At 35.5% G+C, this 18,330-nt stretch overlaps 1 protein-coding gene across 1 annotated transcript in view; it reads left to right on the forward strand.

The window, feature by feature from the left end:
* LOC121855485 (CLIP-associating protein 2-like) overlaps positions 1-18,330 on the forward strand; it is a gene marked incomplete at its 3' end in the record, with an annotated part of 102,058 nt that overhangs the window by 31,687 nt on the left and 52,041 nt on the right. Inside the window, exons 4-12 of the mRNA XM_042350460.1 lie at positions 3,153-3,182; positions 7,008-7,101; positions 8,536-8,628; positions 9,123-9,280; positions 11,297-11,406; positions 13,250-13,376; positions 13,705-13,958; positions 14,314-14,468; positions 15,651-15,938. Of these exons, the coding sequence (XP_042206394.1) occupies positions 3,153-3,182; positions 7,008-7,101; positions 8,536-8,628; positions 9,123-9,280; positions 11,297-11,406; positions 13,250-13,376; positions 13,705-13,958; positions 14,314-14,468; positions 15,651-15,938 (1,309 nt within the window). The remainder of the gene's footprint in view (positions 1-3,152; positions 3,183-7,007; positions 7,102-8,535; positions 8,629-9,122; positions 9,281-11,296; positions 11,407-13,249; positions 13,377-13,704; positions 13,959-14,313; positions 14,469-15,650; positions 15,939-18,330) is intronic.

Raw genomic sequence — 18,330 nt, forward strand, 5'->3', positions numbered from 1 at the left:
GCGCTGAATGGTACCGTTATCAGAAGTTATCTTTAAACCCGAGTCTCTTGTTCACCCCGACGGTAAGTTCACCTTCATCAACATATCCCTACCTCATCTTGCATCTCATTGGCGCTAATCACTGTGATGTCCAGTTCCCTGGTGTTGGGCGTGTTGTATGTTGTGATGATGTGGGTGCTCCTGCTGCCCCTCTCTCCTGTAGTGTTTATGCTTCTCTGTGTTGTGCTGGGTTGTTTTATCACCTGAGTATGTGTGTAGTGTGAGGCAGTGGATGACTTGTCCTGTGTATCGTCCCTATCGTTTGTCTCGTCTCGTCACATCAACTTGTGGCTACACTACCATCAACAGTTCAACACATACATCTCTTTCTTTTAAACCATTTCAAGTATATTTTATAATTATTCGTATTACTTTTATTATCGTTGAGCCTTGTAGGTGATAGAAATTTGTAATATTTTTTATTAAATAGGCTGTGTAGATTATGACTTAAATTTAGTTATTTTTTGTAGGCAGATCACTTCTAGGATTAATTAGGCTTCTTCTTAAGGAAGACGCTCTTCATCTTTAAGGCTGAAGGCATGGCTGGGGGCGGGTGTGAAGAGATGAGTGAGGTGATAAATGCATTGGTTTGGTCATGACGTGTTGAAGGTATTGGTTGGGCCGGGGTAACAGTAATTACGGGTGTACAGTAGATTAGCTTGTAAGGGTTAGTTGTACACGTGGACGGGGATTGTGGGCATGAGTGTATATGTTGTGTGTACTGTATTGGTTTTTGACAGTTTGGTGTGTACGAGTATATTGAGGTGAGGGGGGGGGTGTAAATTATTGGCGGTCATTATGGGGTTTCGAATTCGAGTTCTCTAGTTATAAATGATAGTGTGGGTGTCAGTGATGAAGCGGCATAGCGTGCTTTCTCTTACTACAGTACTGCTATATTGGTTTGATTCTTTCCTGGGTCGGCTGTACGGTGGTTATCCTTTGTAAGTATGAATATCAACAAAGTAATAAAAGTATGGTTGTGGATGTTGCTGTAGGAGGAGGCTGTGGGCGTGAGAAGTTGATGGTGTTTAGGACACTTGAGTACGGCTGCGGAGTTAAGTGTAAACTGTAGAGGATGTTCGGGTACAGTTGAACTCCAGTTGTGGGTGTGGGTGGTTGATGGGTAAGGTACAGGAGAGGTATGGGTGTGGGCGTGGGTGAATGATGGATAAATAGAGGGGAGGTATAGGCTTGGGTGGATAATGGGAAAGGTACAGGAGAGGTATGGGCGTGGGTGAATGATGGATAAATAGAGGGGAGGTATAGGCTTGGGTGGATAATGGGAAAGGTAAAGGAGAGGTTTGGGCGTGGGAGCACTAACTAACGACGCCTCCCTTGGCAGCGGTCTCTGCCCCGCCGCCCGCTTGCTCTACGGAGGAAGGTAAACAGTGATGTGAACAAGTGACTTAACCACTCTGGTGCTTGTTTAGCTTACACAATAATCACTCGCTAATTACCCGCATTAGTCATTTGAGTTTGTAATGTGATTTTATTTTAGTTTAGTTTATATAAGGCAGAAAACTGTAATTTTAATGTAACGAATGTTACTAAATTAACGTAGTTTTCCTCAGTAAATAATGGCATGTTGCGGGTAAAAAGTGTTAATTTTGTTAGTTGCTAAATGTGTGCAAGTGATGTGCTTCTGCATGCACATCACTCGCCTCAGATGCTCCCATAACCTGTACAGGGCCCGCACTCTCCACCCCTACTACAACTTGCACACTGCACGTCGCCTTGCCTCACTTTCACTCAAGCTGATGGTTGACCTCATCATTAAAAAAATAATTAATACATTTAATTTTTCTTGACACCTGCTAGAGTAAACATTAGTAATAATGATAACTGAAATGTTGGGTTGGTAATGGTGGAGAGTGATGAGCGTGAGGTAGTTGTATCAGCGAAACATTAATAATACCAGTGGTGTTGGCGAGGCAGCTAGCAGACATCGGAAGTGGTGGTGGTGTGATTAGAATAGCGGCATTAAGGTGGGCAGCAGCCGTGGACGGGTGGGACCATCCCTACAGCCGCTTCTTACCTTAGTTCTTGCCGCTGCCGCTTGTCTTACTACTGAATTCATTAATGCCATTTTTATCCTGCTATTTACATTTACAGTATTTTTAGCAGCAATAGATGTATAGTTCCACTGTATATATTACTGACCTGGAAATGTAAAAATTTTGTAGGTATGGTAAGCTTACAAGATTGTTGCTCGGATTCATTAACAGTTTTTAAAATTAGATTGTAAAGTTATTAAGAAGGGACAATTAGAGAACAATTAAAGAAAAATAACATAAGTTAATATTAAAGTTAATACAAACCTACTGTAGTGTTAACAAATGTATGACTAATTACAGTACTGTAGTAGGAATCTGATACTTCTGTTTTAATGGTTATCTTTATAAAATCACACTGGATTTTAGTTATGATTTTATTATAAGAATAAATTATATGTTATTGAAGTAGGGAGAATTTAGTTTAAAATAAGCTTTTAATGTGCTTCCAATTTATTAATTATGTTTAAAGTGTATTTTTCTTGTACTGTATTATCATTTATTTGCTTACAAACGCTGCTGTTATTATTTTCGGACACCTCCATACATATAGACTGTTAACCTTGGGTAATTATGTCCCAGGTTGAAGAACTTTCGCTGGGTTATGCATCCTCATATCGCTTATCATCGTCTTTGAAGATACCGTAGGATTCTTATCATATCTTGTGGATGACTGACAACGTTAATTTGTTGTTTAGTTCAAAACGATGTTTACACCTGTAAGTTTAACAGTTTGAAGTAATTCCACATTGATTAATCTCATGTTGGTCGCAAAAAAAAAAAAAAAAATTTAGTTACAACTACAACAAGTTAAGGTGCTCAATGACTCCCGTACATCACCCCATTTACACCATCACGTTATCATAAATAATGTATGTCATATAACATTGTGCATGGTTTATATGTCGGTAAGAATGCCACTTATGAGTTTTATTTTACCGGTATGATCTCTGCTTTTGTCCTTTACAAAGTTTATCGTGGCTTAATACTAAAATAACTAATTTCCTCAAGCCAATGCTCCAGGCTCCTTTGCCTGACCTTCTTCCCATTTTCTGTGCCCAGCCATTCGTACACAGAGGAGCGACGGGCAAGGTAGTTTATTTTTTTAATTATACCAGAAGTCTGGTTTAGCATGGTGAGGCAAGTATGTGCATGGTGAGCAGTCTTGTTGATCATTGTTCTTTTGTCTCATCTTCAAGTGCATGTGGATGGTTTTACAACCCTCCTTATTTCAGTGGAAGAAATTTTGCATTCAATGCTTGGTTGTCAAGCTGCATAGTTATAATGTACTGTAGGTGCATGCTATTGGTTAGGTTTGGTCAGCCAGAAAAAAAAACTACGTCTGTGTTGACATAGGTTATGAAAATTAAATAAATTTGGATTATTTTAGGGAACAAAATAACCACCGGCAATGAAAACCTGCATGCACGGGATTATTTACTCTGTGTAGGTCCATTTGACATGGATTTTGATAGTAACACGTGATGCTGACCTTCCCTGTCTCTCCTGCACGCAGCTCCTGGCCACCACGGGAGCCACCGCCAAGGTAGTCCGGCTGGGTTTGTGTCGGGTGATGTTGTAGTGTGTGTGACCATGGAAAGGATATATTATGTGATGATTAAGGGTGTTGGTGGGATCATGAGTACATTGTGTTTGTAGTTATGGTATAAATATGTGATGGTGGATGATTAGGGATAACAGTAACAGGAGTGGATCCAGGAAAATAAAAAAAAGGGGGGTGGGAACATAGCGAGCAAAGAGAGTCCACCCAGCTGGGGAGTTTGGGGGCCCCCAGAATTTGTTTTTAAATCTCTCCAGTGTCATGGGCATTTTAAGGTCATATTGAAGCCATGTGCACTTGGTATTAGGAGATATTCTGAGGGCAATAATAATTACTTTTTACTATAAAAAGACGCCTGAGTACAATACTGCATTAAAGAAAAAATATTGAAAATTTTTGATGGAAAAGGGGTGGACCCCCCAGGACCACCCCTTTCTCCTGGATCCACCTCTAGTGTTGGGGTGATAGTGGGTGTGCAGTAGTTGTGTGTGATCACGGTCATAGCAGGAATATGCTGTTTGGGTGTGTTGAGAGGTGATGGTGGGTGAGAGTGAGGCATAGAACAGGTATAACGATCGTGGACGTGTTTATTGCTAGTGTAAGGTATGGGGTAGAAAGATTGGTGTTGTGCCGATTGGATGAGGTGCTGTATCAGAGAACGAACGTTGGGCAGATGATTGGTTCGTGTGTGTTACCTGACTGCATTTGTTGAAGTTGTGTAGCAGAATTGTTGGGTACTTGTAAGAGTGTGTGGTGTGATGGAGACTGTTGATGGTGCCTCAGATTGGACTGAGCTTAAACAACTCTAGCTTTATTACCTTACTAAATGTTATAAAATATGTAGTATTCACAATACAGCTATATTCGTATAGTCATGTCAGTCGTATAAGAAACCCTGCTCACCCTCCACCAACCACAGATAACAAGTACGGTGTATTGGTTTCCTAGTGTATTATAGTTTCTTGTATCTGGTACTTTAAGTAATGCAATAATAGTTTTTGTGCATTAGAAGAATTTCAGTTGATTTAAAGGAGCTGATTCCAAGTAAATTGATCATAATTTTGTGGGGGGAGATTCAGAGATGTAGATAAATAAGGTTTTCATTCAGTGCAACTTGACATTTTTGACCAAAAATAACAAGAATACAGTGTACATGTTAAAATTTTACTATAGAAAATAGTCAACTAAGAGTGATAACAATGATAAACTATTGTCATTATGTTATTATTATTATAATTATGACGTAATATCTTAACGGTAGTAGTCGTGATATTAGCAAACACTTCTTATGGCTTCAGGTGTTCTGATTAATTTACAATATTTATTATTATTAAACTCATCATTATTTCAGTAGATATTATTATTATAATTTAATCATTACTGTTAATGTTATAGTTCCTGATATTATTGTTACTACTGTACTGTCATTTTATTTTTGGTTTAGTATTACGTTATACAGTATATCAATATAATCGTGAATTGATTATTATACGGTAAATCCCTCTAAACCGAATGTAGTTTTATGCAAGGGACTGTTTCCCTTGGTACACAATACTTGTACTGTACAGTAATACCATTTAAGACACCTTAATTGTGAATGTACAGGTATGGCCGTGTTGTGACCATTTACAATATCTTTTCATCCATGTTCCTTTAAATTTTAAAATAAAATGCAATGATACAACTCCAACAGATAATACTGTACTGTAAAAACTTTAAGCAAGCTAACTTTTTTTACACCCTCCCAAGGCGTGGCTTAGGGAATGAAAGGACCAGGTATAGTTATGTCGAGTTACACATTAGGTTGTACTCATGACCAAATTCAAGTCAGAGATTCTATTATACAATATTCAGTTAATCAGCAATGCTTTTATGCTTATTCACATGTTTTGGTCTTCATCGCCACTAGCATTTGCCATGGTAATAAAGTAAGGAGTACTGTACACTGCATGAAAAAACCCCCACACAATTAGTGTCAAATTGCAAATTCCTTAGACCATTATGTGTGCAGGATGCCAGTAAACAAAGGACTGAGTATAGGGTATCCCTGAGGTAATCATGTGAGGATGGTGACCCTGTGGTCCAACCAGTATTTGTTCTCTGTCATGTTCTAGTGTTTTTCTCTCATTTTGGGTAGAATCCAAATGGACTACAGTACTGTATTTAGCAATGATATGAGCTTGGGGACTTATTTTTCTAGTACATCTGACGTAGTGAGCTTTACAGCTCCATATACTGTACTGTACTCGGAAATTTTTTTTCTTCATAATTGCAGTGGATGAAAAGATACCATGTAATTTTTGTGTTCATAAACATCAAGAACCATTTTATAATAGCCAGGAATTGATTATAGTTAACATACATTTATCGGGCATGATACTTTAAGAAATTTTAAGCACATGGCAAGGACAATCAACAGCTTATGCAAATGCTGAAGAATGTTTTGATACCATGGTTGTTGCTTTGCATAAATAAAGTACTGAATGCTTCAACACCAGTGATGGTGTATTACTAAGTAAATGTGTAATTTGGTTTGAAGGAAATCTTATAATGCTTTGAACTGCTGTTTGAATTTTAATGCCACTGTCAGAAAAAGGGTTGAGGCAGTGTTCTGTGGAAAACTGCAAAACATGTTGCTGTAAGTGATGAAACACTGTACAGTATTGTACAATACTGTATGTACAGTACTGTACTTTATTTCTATGTTGTTTAATATTGATGCTTTCTGTGTACAGTACTAAGCCTAGTGTGCTAACCAGATATATATGCCCCTTTTTTTTTTTAATCATGAAGTGCATATTGCTTCATGTATTATGCCTGTTTTTGGATCTCGGTAAAAACACTATCATCATCAAAGACTGATTTTGAATGGAAAGAAAAAGACAGCAGTAGCGGCTTTTGTTATATTTGTGCTTGCTGACTTTTCTTTACCCACCCAAGCAAAGACAGTGGGTTGTGCTTCAAATTATATGTGTGTGTGTGTGTATAACCACAGTGGCTTACAGGAATACTGTACTGTAGTTGTAACCATTGATTCCTGGATAAGGATATGATTCTGCCAGTTCTACAGAAACCTGTTACTTTTTCTTGGTACATTTGTTATAGTTTGATAAACCATATCCAGTCCCCTTAAAGACTCAATGATTTAATCATATTACTGTACATCATTTTGAAAAATAATTTTAGGAAAAAATATGTTTTGTATTGTTGAGATTTATTTCACATTTTGAGTCTCCCACACAAATGATACTGTATATAGAGATGAATGCAGTATCTGCATCTCTTAATTATCCTTTAGTCTTATAATATTACACACCTTCAGAAATATTCAGTTAATGGATTTGTACGATTTGCAGGTCAAGTCAGGGGGCAGCAAGTCACGAGCCAGCAGTGCTCCACCCGTCAGAAGATCCGTCCTGGGTGCTGCTCTCCCACCCAAAAGTACTGGAGGTAAACCTACTCTGTGATTTTGCATGATGCACCAAACTAACTCGTTGACAGCTGGTTGATACTAAAATGTGTGACGTGTGTTAAACTGAGTAGTGAGATATTCCACATCATACTTATGATATTAGAAGCTCTTTATAAGATCACCATTTTACAAAAACAAAACATACTATAATAATTTTTTTTCTGTAAGTTAATGAATTAATGGTAATAGGTTAACATTTAATTTACATACATTATGTTGATAGATTGAAATTTACACTACCCATTGCAGATGATATTAGGTACAGTACTGATGATTGTTTTAATGTTTAATCTTTATCAGGTGAAATAACTTAGTTTGTTATAATTTGTTGTTGTTTGCATATTTGAAGATGTTTATGAACATCAAGTAATTCAGTATTACAAGTACAGGGTATTCATATTTTAATGTTTTCTGCTGTACAAGATTCAAATTACATCGTCCATCTAGCATCTACAGGTGTAGAATATAACTGTGTAGTATAATTGACTGTATGAGATACAGTATATCTATATCAGGGATTTATATGAGTCCTGAGAGGCACATTCCTGGACTGTGGTGGGGATCACTTATGTCACTTCATCCCTTTGAGATGTATTTTTTTTGTATCTCAATGAATGTATCAATCAATCAATGGGATAGACAACCCAAAGGTAGGTAGGATACATTCCTCATGATATACTGTAGTCTTGTTCAAGTTTGAAGTTGTACCAATTTAAAATACTGTAGGCCAAACATGTACATATCTGGTACAGTATAGTGTTTAATAGTCAGTGAATGCACATACAGCATGCACGTGAGTTACCGGTACTATTTGGTTAGAATGTTGCTGAATGATGCCTCTTACCTCAGCCCATTGTAATTTAGTGCTTCTTTTAGATTTTCTTATAACATCTCCATGAAATTATTATGGCTTCACATTGATGTACAGCTGAATTAAATATGTAGCCTAAAAACAGGCATAAAGTATTTTGCATTGTGAAGAGTCACTACAGTACAGTATTAAGACAAATCTAGTGACTCCAATGATCACTTTGATGGTACGGAAAAGTTAGTTTTGTATGTGCAGTTTTATCATTAAAATACTTGAGGCTGTTTTGACTTTGTGCTTTAGACACTATGCAGAATTTCAACGTTTTTCCTGTTTGCCAGCTCAGTATAACCTCAAAGGAATCTTTTCAACCCTTTTCATTTACTTCTTGAATGGTAACTCTGCAAAAGAAAATAAAATAAAATAAAAATACAGCATCTTTAGCACTTTCTTGCTCAGTTTGAAGTACAGTTATGATATGCAGGAAGGTATTGATAAAACAAAATTGTGTTGAGTGCTGTACTAACCCTTGTTATGTTGTCCTCTCCCACTGCTCCCTCTGCCCTGTGTGCATGTTGACTGTGTTGGGCTTTTATGGATAAAGCAGGGGAGAGTGGTGGTGGGGGCCCACGAACTACAGTCAAGCGAGTACCATCCATCAGTCGAGGGAGAATAGGTTCCTCATCCTCTAATACAGGTACTAACAAAAACTTGTGCTTATTGGTGGGTTGTTTCATCTCCTATAGTGTACTGAATTGCTCCTCTTAGAGAGCAACTTGAAATGCATAACATTTTATACCCACTCAAGTAGTTAAGAGATATCAAAGTTCTGTCCTCTATTTTATCCTAATACAGTACATGACACTAGAGCTGTATGGTAACTGAAGTGATATAATTTAAGTTTTATTGAAAATTACTTTATATAAGAAGAATTTGTTAAAATGAGGATTTAATGTATCATCTTGTATTGTAACATTAAACTTTCAGGGTACAAAATCATGAAATTTTATGTATCAAATGTAGTAAACTGCATTGAAGATTTTGATTACTGGTTTAACAAAATGTATTTTACTGATTTTGTAGAACACACACCCACCCACCCACTCTCTCTCTTTGTATACTTTATATTATATTATATAATATCATATTTTAGTGCAGAAGGAAGTACTACATTTTTACCTGTGATTGCAGCTGCAGCAGGTGCTGTTGATGAAGCATCATTTTTTGCCTCATTTGAGGATGCTCCAAAGGTCACCATTTACTCAACTCGAGAACTGGAGGATACTCTAACTAAAATTCGGGAGATCATTTCGAGCCCGAACAGTGATTGGGACAAAAGAGTAGAGACTGTGAGTTAATAACAATATGAATTTTGTTACAGTATAGAACAATAGAAAGTACGATATATAAACAGTATGTGACTTTCTTCTTTTCTTCATCAGAACATAACACTACGAGGAAAAGGAAGCATGTTGCTAAAAATTTGAATGCTTTGGTCATAAAAATTATATTGCAATAAATTGCAATTGTAATTTCCAAATTTGTGAAAACCATAGAGTACTTTTAATTTCAACCTTATTTTTTTATTTCAAACAAATGCTGTATAAACTTTGAAAACAGTTACCCTGTACATCGTCATGAAGTTTAAAAAAAAAAATTGTTAAAAAATGAAACATTGTGAGATCATTCACAAGAATTTAATCAAATTACCCCTATTTACTGATGCTGCCCCCATACTTTTTTTCTAATAATTACATCCTATTTTCATATCTTTACCTCATTTTCTTATTTAAAAAAAAAAAAAAAAAAAAAAAAAATATATATATATATATATATATATATATATATATATATATATATATATATATATATATATATATATATATATATATATATATATATATATATATATATATATATATATATATATATATATATATATATATATATATATATATATAATTTTTTTTTTTAATGTGAACTGCTTAATTATTGTACTGTAAATATACAGTATATTCATATTGTGAGAATTGTCATGATATAACAATATACTGTACTGTATATTACAGGGGCTCATCATCTAAGCATCATTGCCAGTACAGGTAGTTCTGCTATAACGCGATAATTGTGTTCTTGTAAAATATCGTGTTATAGAAAATCGCGTAATAGAAATAACAGGGCTTATGGAGAAAATAGGGTTAGGTGCAGATTACTCGAAATCGAAAAAATTTAGTAGTTAGCCTAACACAAAGGATAGCACAGTCTAAATAAATGTTACATTCATATCTAATAATGAAATCATACAGTAAATGTAACACTTTACCTTGAAAAAATATGAATGTAACTTGATGGGGGAGAAGGGTGATTTTGAGGTTGATAACATCGAGCTTCTCTTCAAGTGTTATATCCTTTCTTTTACGATAATCACCGGGAATTCTATCATCAGAACGCTTTTTGGAGATATTCTTCTTTACCATAATCACAGTTAATACCACAAAATTGGAGAAATAGTAAGCAAAAATCGCGTTATAGCAAACAGGCGTTCGCGTTATACAAATATTGTTCCGAATTCATAAATCGCGTAAGAGCAAATTCGCGTTATCAAAACACGCGTTATAGCAGAACTCACTGTATAGAGTCATGCCAGAACATTATCTATTAAAATTCTATTCCCTTTCTGTTTTGCCCTGCATTTCACAATTACTAATATACAGTACAGGCTGTAATGTTGAGGTAGGTGTTTTGTCTCTCATTACTTAAAGTAGTTGCAACTCTGCCTTGGCAACTGTTCTCACTCTATAGATTAGTGTTAGGAAGGCATCCAGCCATAAAACTTTGCTTCAACATGCCTGATGGCCTAGAGCTGTGTCCATTCCCTGGTGGTTTTACCCAACAACTGCCATCGGGTAATCATGACCAACTCACACAGGTGTGGAAAATGGCCATAAAATGTTAATGATGATGAAGTTAGCAAATAACTATTCAGTAGTGTGAATATATTACTCAAATTAGGTACATGAAAAATTTCTTCATTTATTCCAGTTTCACTAATTCACTACAAGCCTTTTCTATGAACACTACCCACAGCATAAACAAGTGCATCTTTACATCTGGCAAAGCCTAAATGGAAATGTAGTGCCATATACCTGGTAATTGTGGATAAGGTTTCACATTTGGGTTTCTAGATACTGTACAGTACTGTATTGTGTGAAATTCAGTTATCAGTTCTATGGTTAATACTCCTTTGAGCTTTGGAGAAATTAGTGTGGCAGCTTGTGAATCAGTTGATGTACTCTTGTAAGTTGGTAAATACTCTACTGTAAGTCTTATAGGAAATGGTAATTATTTTTCCATTCTTGATACAGCTGAAGAAATTACGAAGTGTGTTAATTGCCGGTGCCCCTAGTTATGAAGAGTTCTATCCCCATCTCCGCCTACTAGAACCTGCCATGCAGTTGTGTGTCAAAGACCTCAGGTATATAAATGAAAAAGTTCTTTTAAATTCTATAAATTATGCAGGTATACTTTTATCATTTTATATACCGTATATACTCGTCTATAACCCCCCCCCCCTCGTTTATAGGTCGACCCTGATTTTTTGACCAAGAAAGCGTTAATTTATAATATTCCTTGTTTATAGGTCGACCCACGTTTTTGAGGGTAATGGAACAACAAAACCTTCAGTAAAAACACTCTACGTCCTATAAACTGAGGCTCGCCGTGCCTGAAACACGGAGTGCCGAAGGCAAATTGTTTACCATATATTATTACGACACTTTACACTGAAACGCGGGTAGTTTCAACAAAAATATTGTATATTTCCATTCAAGTATTTATACAAGTCAATTAGGAGGAAATATTATTGTAATACTACAACAGTTTTTTAACTAAACCATTCGAAAAGCGATTACGGTAACATCTTTTGAACGAAAGAAAGCGAAAGTCATTGTTTTCGTCACGATTTTATCCCACTTTCCACTGTAATACGTACGTCATTTCTGCAAAAATATTACATTTCCGTGAATGCATTATATCAAGCACAGTATGAATAGAATACCATTGTAATATAACAGTATTTTAACCAAAAACTATTAAAAAAACGAGTAACTTCTCTTGAACATCGGAAGGTTAGGTAAAGTCTTTTGTTTTCGTCATGTATTTTATCCTATTTTACATTAAAATACATCACGTTTCAGCAAAACTACTACTGTATTTATTTCCGAGAATATATTCATTCAGGCACAGTTAAGGTAAAATATACAGTGGGGTATGCTATAACGAATCTAATTGGTTCTAGAACCTTGTTCGTTATAGCATTCGTTCGTTATAGGATTAATCCGTTCCAGGCCCCCAAATGCAACCACTTAACACTGAAAAATATAATATAAAATTGTAAAAATTGTAAAAAGTGCATAAATATGCATCTAAACCCCTGAAATGAAGAATATCATTAATACTTGTAATACAAAAACAATAAATTAGTAAAAAAAAAAAAATTTTTTTTTAAATAATGTTCGTTGTAGGAGTTTCGTTCATTATAGCATTCTCAATTCTATAGGTAAAACCGTTCGTTATAGGAATATTCGTAGTAGGATCCGTTCGTTATAGCATACCCCACTGTACATGTGATGTAACAGTTTTTTTACTGAAAACGATTCGAAAAACACGTGTACCGTCTAGCTGATACGCAACAGCTGGTGGTGCGTCATACGTCGTTGTAAACAATAGGAGGTTGAAGTAGATTACCGGGTATTATATTAAGTGTGAAATATCGAAAAGGTTTTTATTACCGGTATTTTTTGTAGATCAATGAGAACTGTGATACCGTATATGATATGATAAGTTAGCCTGTGCTAAGAACTTCAACATAGACTACTGAAAGCACATTGTAAGGTAATTTAGCCGATTGTAAGTTGGTGAGCTTCATTTGCTGAAGGAACTGCACAACTTTTCATTACTAATTGGTACATATTTTACATTTCCATTGTTTACTGGCGGTAAATGGTAAATATTTTTCATGTCTGAAGCTAAAAGTTGCTCCTCGCCCTTCGCATCATGCATGGGTTCAACCTAACAAAACTATTACGCATGTAGAGGTCGACCCCCAATTTTTTGCCTAAAAATTTGGTCTTAAAAACTTGAACTACACACGAGTATATACGGTACTCAACACTCCTTAAAGGAAGTTACTGTACTTTGTACAGAATTTCTCTCTCATTAGTATTAGTACTATTACTGTAATTTATTAAAGTATGTATACATGTCCTAAATATTGCAGTGTATGTAGTTACTAACAGGTAGCACTTCTTCCTTTACAGGTCACAGGTGGTACGAGAAGCTTGTATCACTGTGGCATATATGTCTCAAGAACTGCATCATAAAGTTGATCATTTGTGTGAAACTCTCCTGCCAAGTCTTATTAATTTAATACCTAATAGTGCTAAGGTAAGTAATGTATAACAAAAAAAAAAAAAAATAAAATAAAATATATATATATATATATATATATATATATATATATATATATATATATATATATATATATATATATATATATATATATATATATATATATATATATATATATATATATATATATATATATATATATATATATATATATATATATATATATATATATATATATATATATATATATATATATATATTGTAATTAGCACTGACCATTTATAATAAGAAGTTAGAAATTACTAATAAAAAGCTACATATTATCATTATTCCCAAAATCTAAGAAGATATTGTATTTTTTCAGGTAATGGCATCATCTGGTATTGTCACAATTAGGTTTATCATACAAAACACTCACCACCACAAATTGATCCCCATTCTTTTACGAGATTTGGCCAGCAAGAACAGAGAGATCCGAAAAGTGTTGTTTGAGGTGTTAGATCAACTTGTACATACATGGCCCACGCACTCTATGGAGAAGCATGTTGCAAATCTTGCTGACAGCATAAAGAGAGGAATTACAGATGCAGACCCAGAAGCTCGAGCTTTCTCAAGAAAGTGAGTTCCAGAATGTATACCTGTTTTGTTAGTCCATCTAGATTTCATGTCCTCCGTTCCACTTTAAAGGCAAAAACCACCTTGCTTTTATGTGCTTTCTGTTCATTAATATTTTCTGTAACAGTGTCTTAAAATATACTCTTTGTAGCAGTTTTTTTCCTTGTTTAATACAGTATTAAGTATTTTTTGTACATATGCCAATGTTTTTTTTAGAAACAATTTACCTCTGCAAGTATACTGTACAGTACTTGTATATATTAATTTGTCCAGTTATTCCATTTGTTATTTCTTTAATTTTCATGGGTATGCATATAGAAATATCTGAATGAAATTTTATCTACATATAATCTTACAGAGCATATTGGGGCTTTGCGGACCATTTCAAGGATGAGGCAGACAAATTGCTGAACTCCCTTGACCCAAGCTACAAGAAGATGCTCCAGGGTGAAATAAGTACTATGTCTAACTCCTCTTCATCACAGTCACTGCACAACTCCCATAGTAAATCAGGTATGAATTAGCTGCCCTCTCACATGACAAGATTGCCAATTGAGTCAAAAATTAGTCTTCCCATAAGGTTTGGTTTTCTGTACTGGTAGTTGGAAAAATAAATCATTATGGGAGAATGGAAAAATCGCATCATTTTAACATCAATTTGCAATTATTTACAGTTACCGGTACATACTCTGAACATAGAGTACTTGGTGGATGTATTTTATGTTATGGCCATAATACTGTATGTATTTGAAATTAATGATTCAGCTTGGTGGAAACACCAGTGATTTGATGCGACTTTTCTAGGGCTCACACAGGCTCATCTTGCAATGTGCAGTATCTAGGGCATAGAAAGTTTGATTTATAAGGTATTACACCATTTTAGAAGTTTTTCTTCTATTATTGCCTTTCTTCAAGGTAAGTAATGGTAAATAACACAGGTTAAGGTAGGGAGATATTTGCAGTAAAACATTCATTCTTTAAACTACTGGAAGTAGAGATTCTTGCAGCAATTTATATTTTATTTAAGGATATTGAATATTCGACCTGTATCAAACTACAGTATATGAAAATAGCATATATTAATTTCAAGCACAGTTTATGTAAAAGGTAATAGTTCATTAATGTTACTCATATGCATAAAATTTTGTAATGCTTCTCAATAGGCATTAATGTACGTTCTTTTCTTTTCTTTTTTTCAACTTCTTTAATCTTCAGTTGTGCAAGGAAAGGCTCATTAAGATTGGTTATGAAAAACATTATTGTGGTAGTCTTTTGTTCAATGAATGCAAGTTTATTTAGTTGCATACATAAATTTTGCTGCAGGACTCACTTAGCATTGAACGATTTTTATTTTTTGCATGTGTGTGTACATAACATAATATTTGGGTAGGGTTATGAGTTATGACACATTTATAGAATTTTTATTTATTGTTAGTACTTCATTCTACGCATGTGTGCGTTCTGTAGTTTTTTCATGATTTTTGTATGAATTGATTTATTGGGGTTGTGTTATTAGTACATTAGTGTTTACAACTGGCAAGCATTTGACACACAGCTGATGCTTGGCCTTTGCTTGCTTCCCCCATTCCTTCCCACCTGAACTACACCACTTCTGTGGCTTGTGTGTGTGCCTGGATGTTGCGCATACGCTGTCGTGGACTGTGTGCGTGTTCTTCGCTGGTCTCATGTCAACAGCTGGCACACGTCAAGGGTGGTCACGATCCTCATCAACAACTGGAAGTACGGAAAATCTTTCAGGACCATCATCAAGGCTGTCCCACAGTAGCACTCGGCGATCCGCTATCCCTACCCCTGCCTCTCACCGCCCACAAGATTCCCCAGATTCCCCCGCCCCTTCCCTCACTCCAACGAACAACTTCCGGTCCAACAGTGCCATTGATCTGCAGGCCGCCAGGCGTGCACAAGCTCGTTCACAGTATGCCCAGTCCCAGAGACTGAAGGTGGGCTCTGGAGCATCACTGCGTAAGTAGTCCCCATAACAATCTTATATCTTCTAACAGTCTTGTCAGTTCAACTAACATCGGAGTGTTGAAATTTTTAACAAAATTAGTTGTAGTGCAATAATGACAACAGTAAAATTGATAAAGTTTATTTCATTTTATTGTTTAAGAAGCTTTAGAGTATTTTGATGTACAGTATATGAACCCTAAAAAATGACAGGGTTTCAAGTGAACAGGTTGTTGGTATATATTATAGTTTCTGGATGCAACCATGATATTGCTTAAATTGGAATTTCTGTTTCCTGTGTAATTGAGAAAGTTACTTTTCATTAGTTAATAACCGGGAGTTAATAGGAAGATCTGAGATTCAGAGATATGCACCAGTCTTGTTGAGATTAAGGGGTATACTGTACTGTACTATGGTTAAAGTAGCACTAACAGATTATTCAAGATATGGGCATTACAGTATATTAATTTATCCCAAGTCTATTGTTCAACAGTTTATCCCTGTAAAATAAAGGGGCTGTAGGAATTAGCAAGTGTGTATGTTACACCACTCCATCCTCCTTGAATTCCAACATTTCCCAAAACTAAAGTTATTTTCAGTTAACAAGGTTTATATTGATGAATCAGAACAAGAAAGCTCTGATTTTTACAATAAAGAAAAGGATATCTGATCATTCACATTTTCTCTTCTTGGCACTTACTTGAAAACAGAAGTACCTTGTATTAAACATGTGGTAACCTAACAGTGGCTTTAGCTTTGGCTATAAAGCTAGTTTACAGTATATTCATTTTTAATTTTGTAATTAATTAAGGGATATTTTATTCTGAATCCTCTTTTAGAAGCTTATATTTTTTTTAACTTTGTATCTTAAATGAACTTTGCTAACTTGAAGATGAATTGAACCGTAATTGAAGTTGAATGAGTTCATAGAATTCAGACTTCATTTTGCTTTCTCCCATAATTATGGCATGTGCAGAAATAATGCTTACATGTAATCAGGAGGTATAGCTTATTTCCTAACTTAACAGGGATTGAATTTCCTTATTGCTCTTCAAGGGTTATAAAATTCTTAGTGTCGTTGGATTTTCCCTGCTTTTTTCATTTTACAAGTGTTTGTCTGTGTTAACAACCAAATCAGGTGGCAGTTGGTGAATTGATAAATGGGAGCTGTAGTATCTAGTGTTCTGTATCCACAACCCACATGGCAGTCAGTTTTAACTATTGGATTTTTCTCCTAGCGGGCTACATGCTAGGATTGGGTAGCATGACTCCAGAAATAGTTAGGGGGTACTCTCTGTTGTTCACTATTTGGGTTTGATAGTACATGGAACTTATATCTCCTTTATAAGTCTTACTATGCACTTTTTCTGTGTTAGTGTAGAAAACATGGGAGAGCTATTCATAGAAAATCCAAACATTGGATGTACTGTCTTGTGTAGGTTAGATTTGTTTGGGTTGTTCTGGTCTGGAATTCATGGTTAATATTGTCTTCTATTAATTGGTATCTTGTTCGAGTGTTTCTGATGACTTACTTGATAAATTTTCCTGTGGACCCAATAGACTTAACATTTAAGTGTTGGAATAGATAATGGTTGCGTGATGACCAGGATAACACGAGAGCAGCATTTCACAGGGAGTGTGAATGCCATATCTTATTACTTAGTGCATTGTTACAGAGTCAACTTCCATTTTGAGGTGCAACTTGTACAGAGTTTGGAGCTTCTGTTTACCTCTCACCTTTTCACAGCTTCTTTCTGGTACACGAGTCATTTCTAACTGATGTCAGGTTATGAAAATGGCTTGATCCTGAATACCTATTTTATAACCAAGTCAGGGAGGGATAAATTGGATCCTATTCACCCTCTTCAGGATGTCTTAGGAATTTTGCTGGAAGTGAGGTTTGATGCTGTAACCCTGCCTTATGACAGGGTCATTCAGATGATGAATAGGTTTTGTAACAGCTGGCCAGCTTCACAATTTGTCAGCTCCCATCCTTAAGTGGTAATAAGTCCTCCTTACATCCCTTTTTTGGGTTAGGGTCACTTTGGGTGAGTTGACTAACCTTTGGGTTAGCTCCAGTCTCTTTAAAGTTCCCTGTGCCTATGCCCATAGGATTTGATGGGCATTATACTGGAGTCGTCCCTCAATGGCTCTGCAATGAAACACTTTTTCAGGGCCAAACCGTTATATTTAGATTATTATAGTAAAAGAGGAATATCCTTTGAACCACACCATTATGTTTCACCTTGTTATCTTTGCTAATAGAGATCCTTAGAAAGTGTTGATTCACAGGCAGGGGTAGATGATGTTCTGTGCATATTTGATAGTTTGTGTTGCCATAGCCTTGGGGTTTGTGTAAGGCTGTAATTTGCTGTAGTATCTGTTGAATCTGTTGATGCAAGAAGTG

This window comes from Homarus americanus, unplaced genomic scaffold (genome assembly GCF_018991925.1).
Source record: "Homarus americanus isolate GMGI-L3 unplaced genomic scaffold, GMGI_Hamer_2.0 scaffold48406, whole genome shotgun sequence".
Lineage (NCBI taxonomy): Eukaryota > Metazoa > Arthropoda > Malacostraca > Decapoda > Nephropidae > Homarus > Homarus americanus.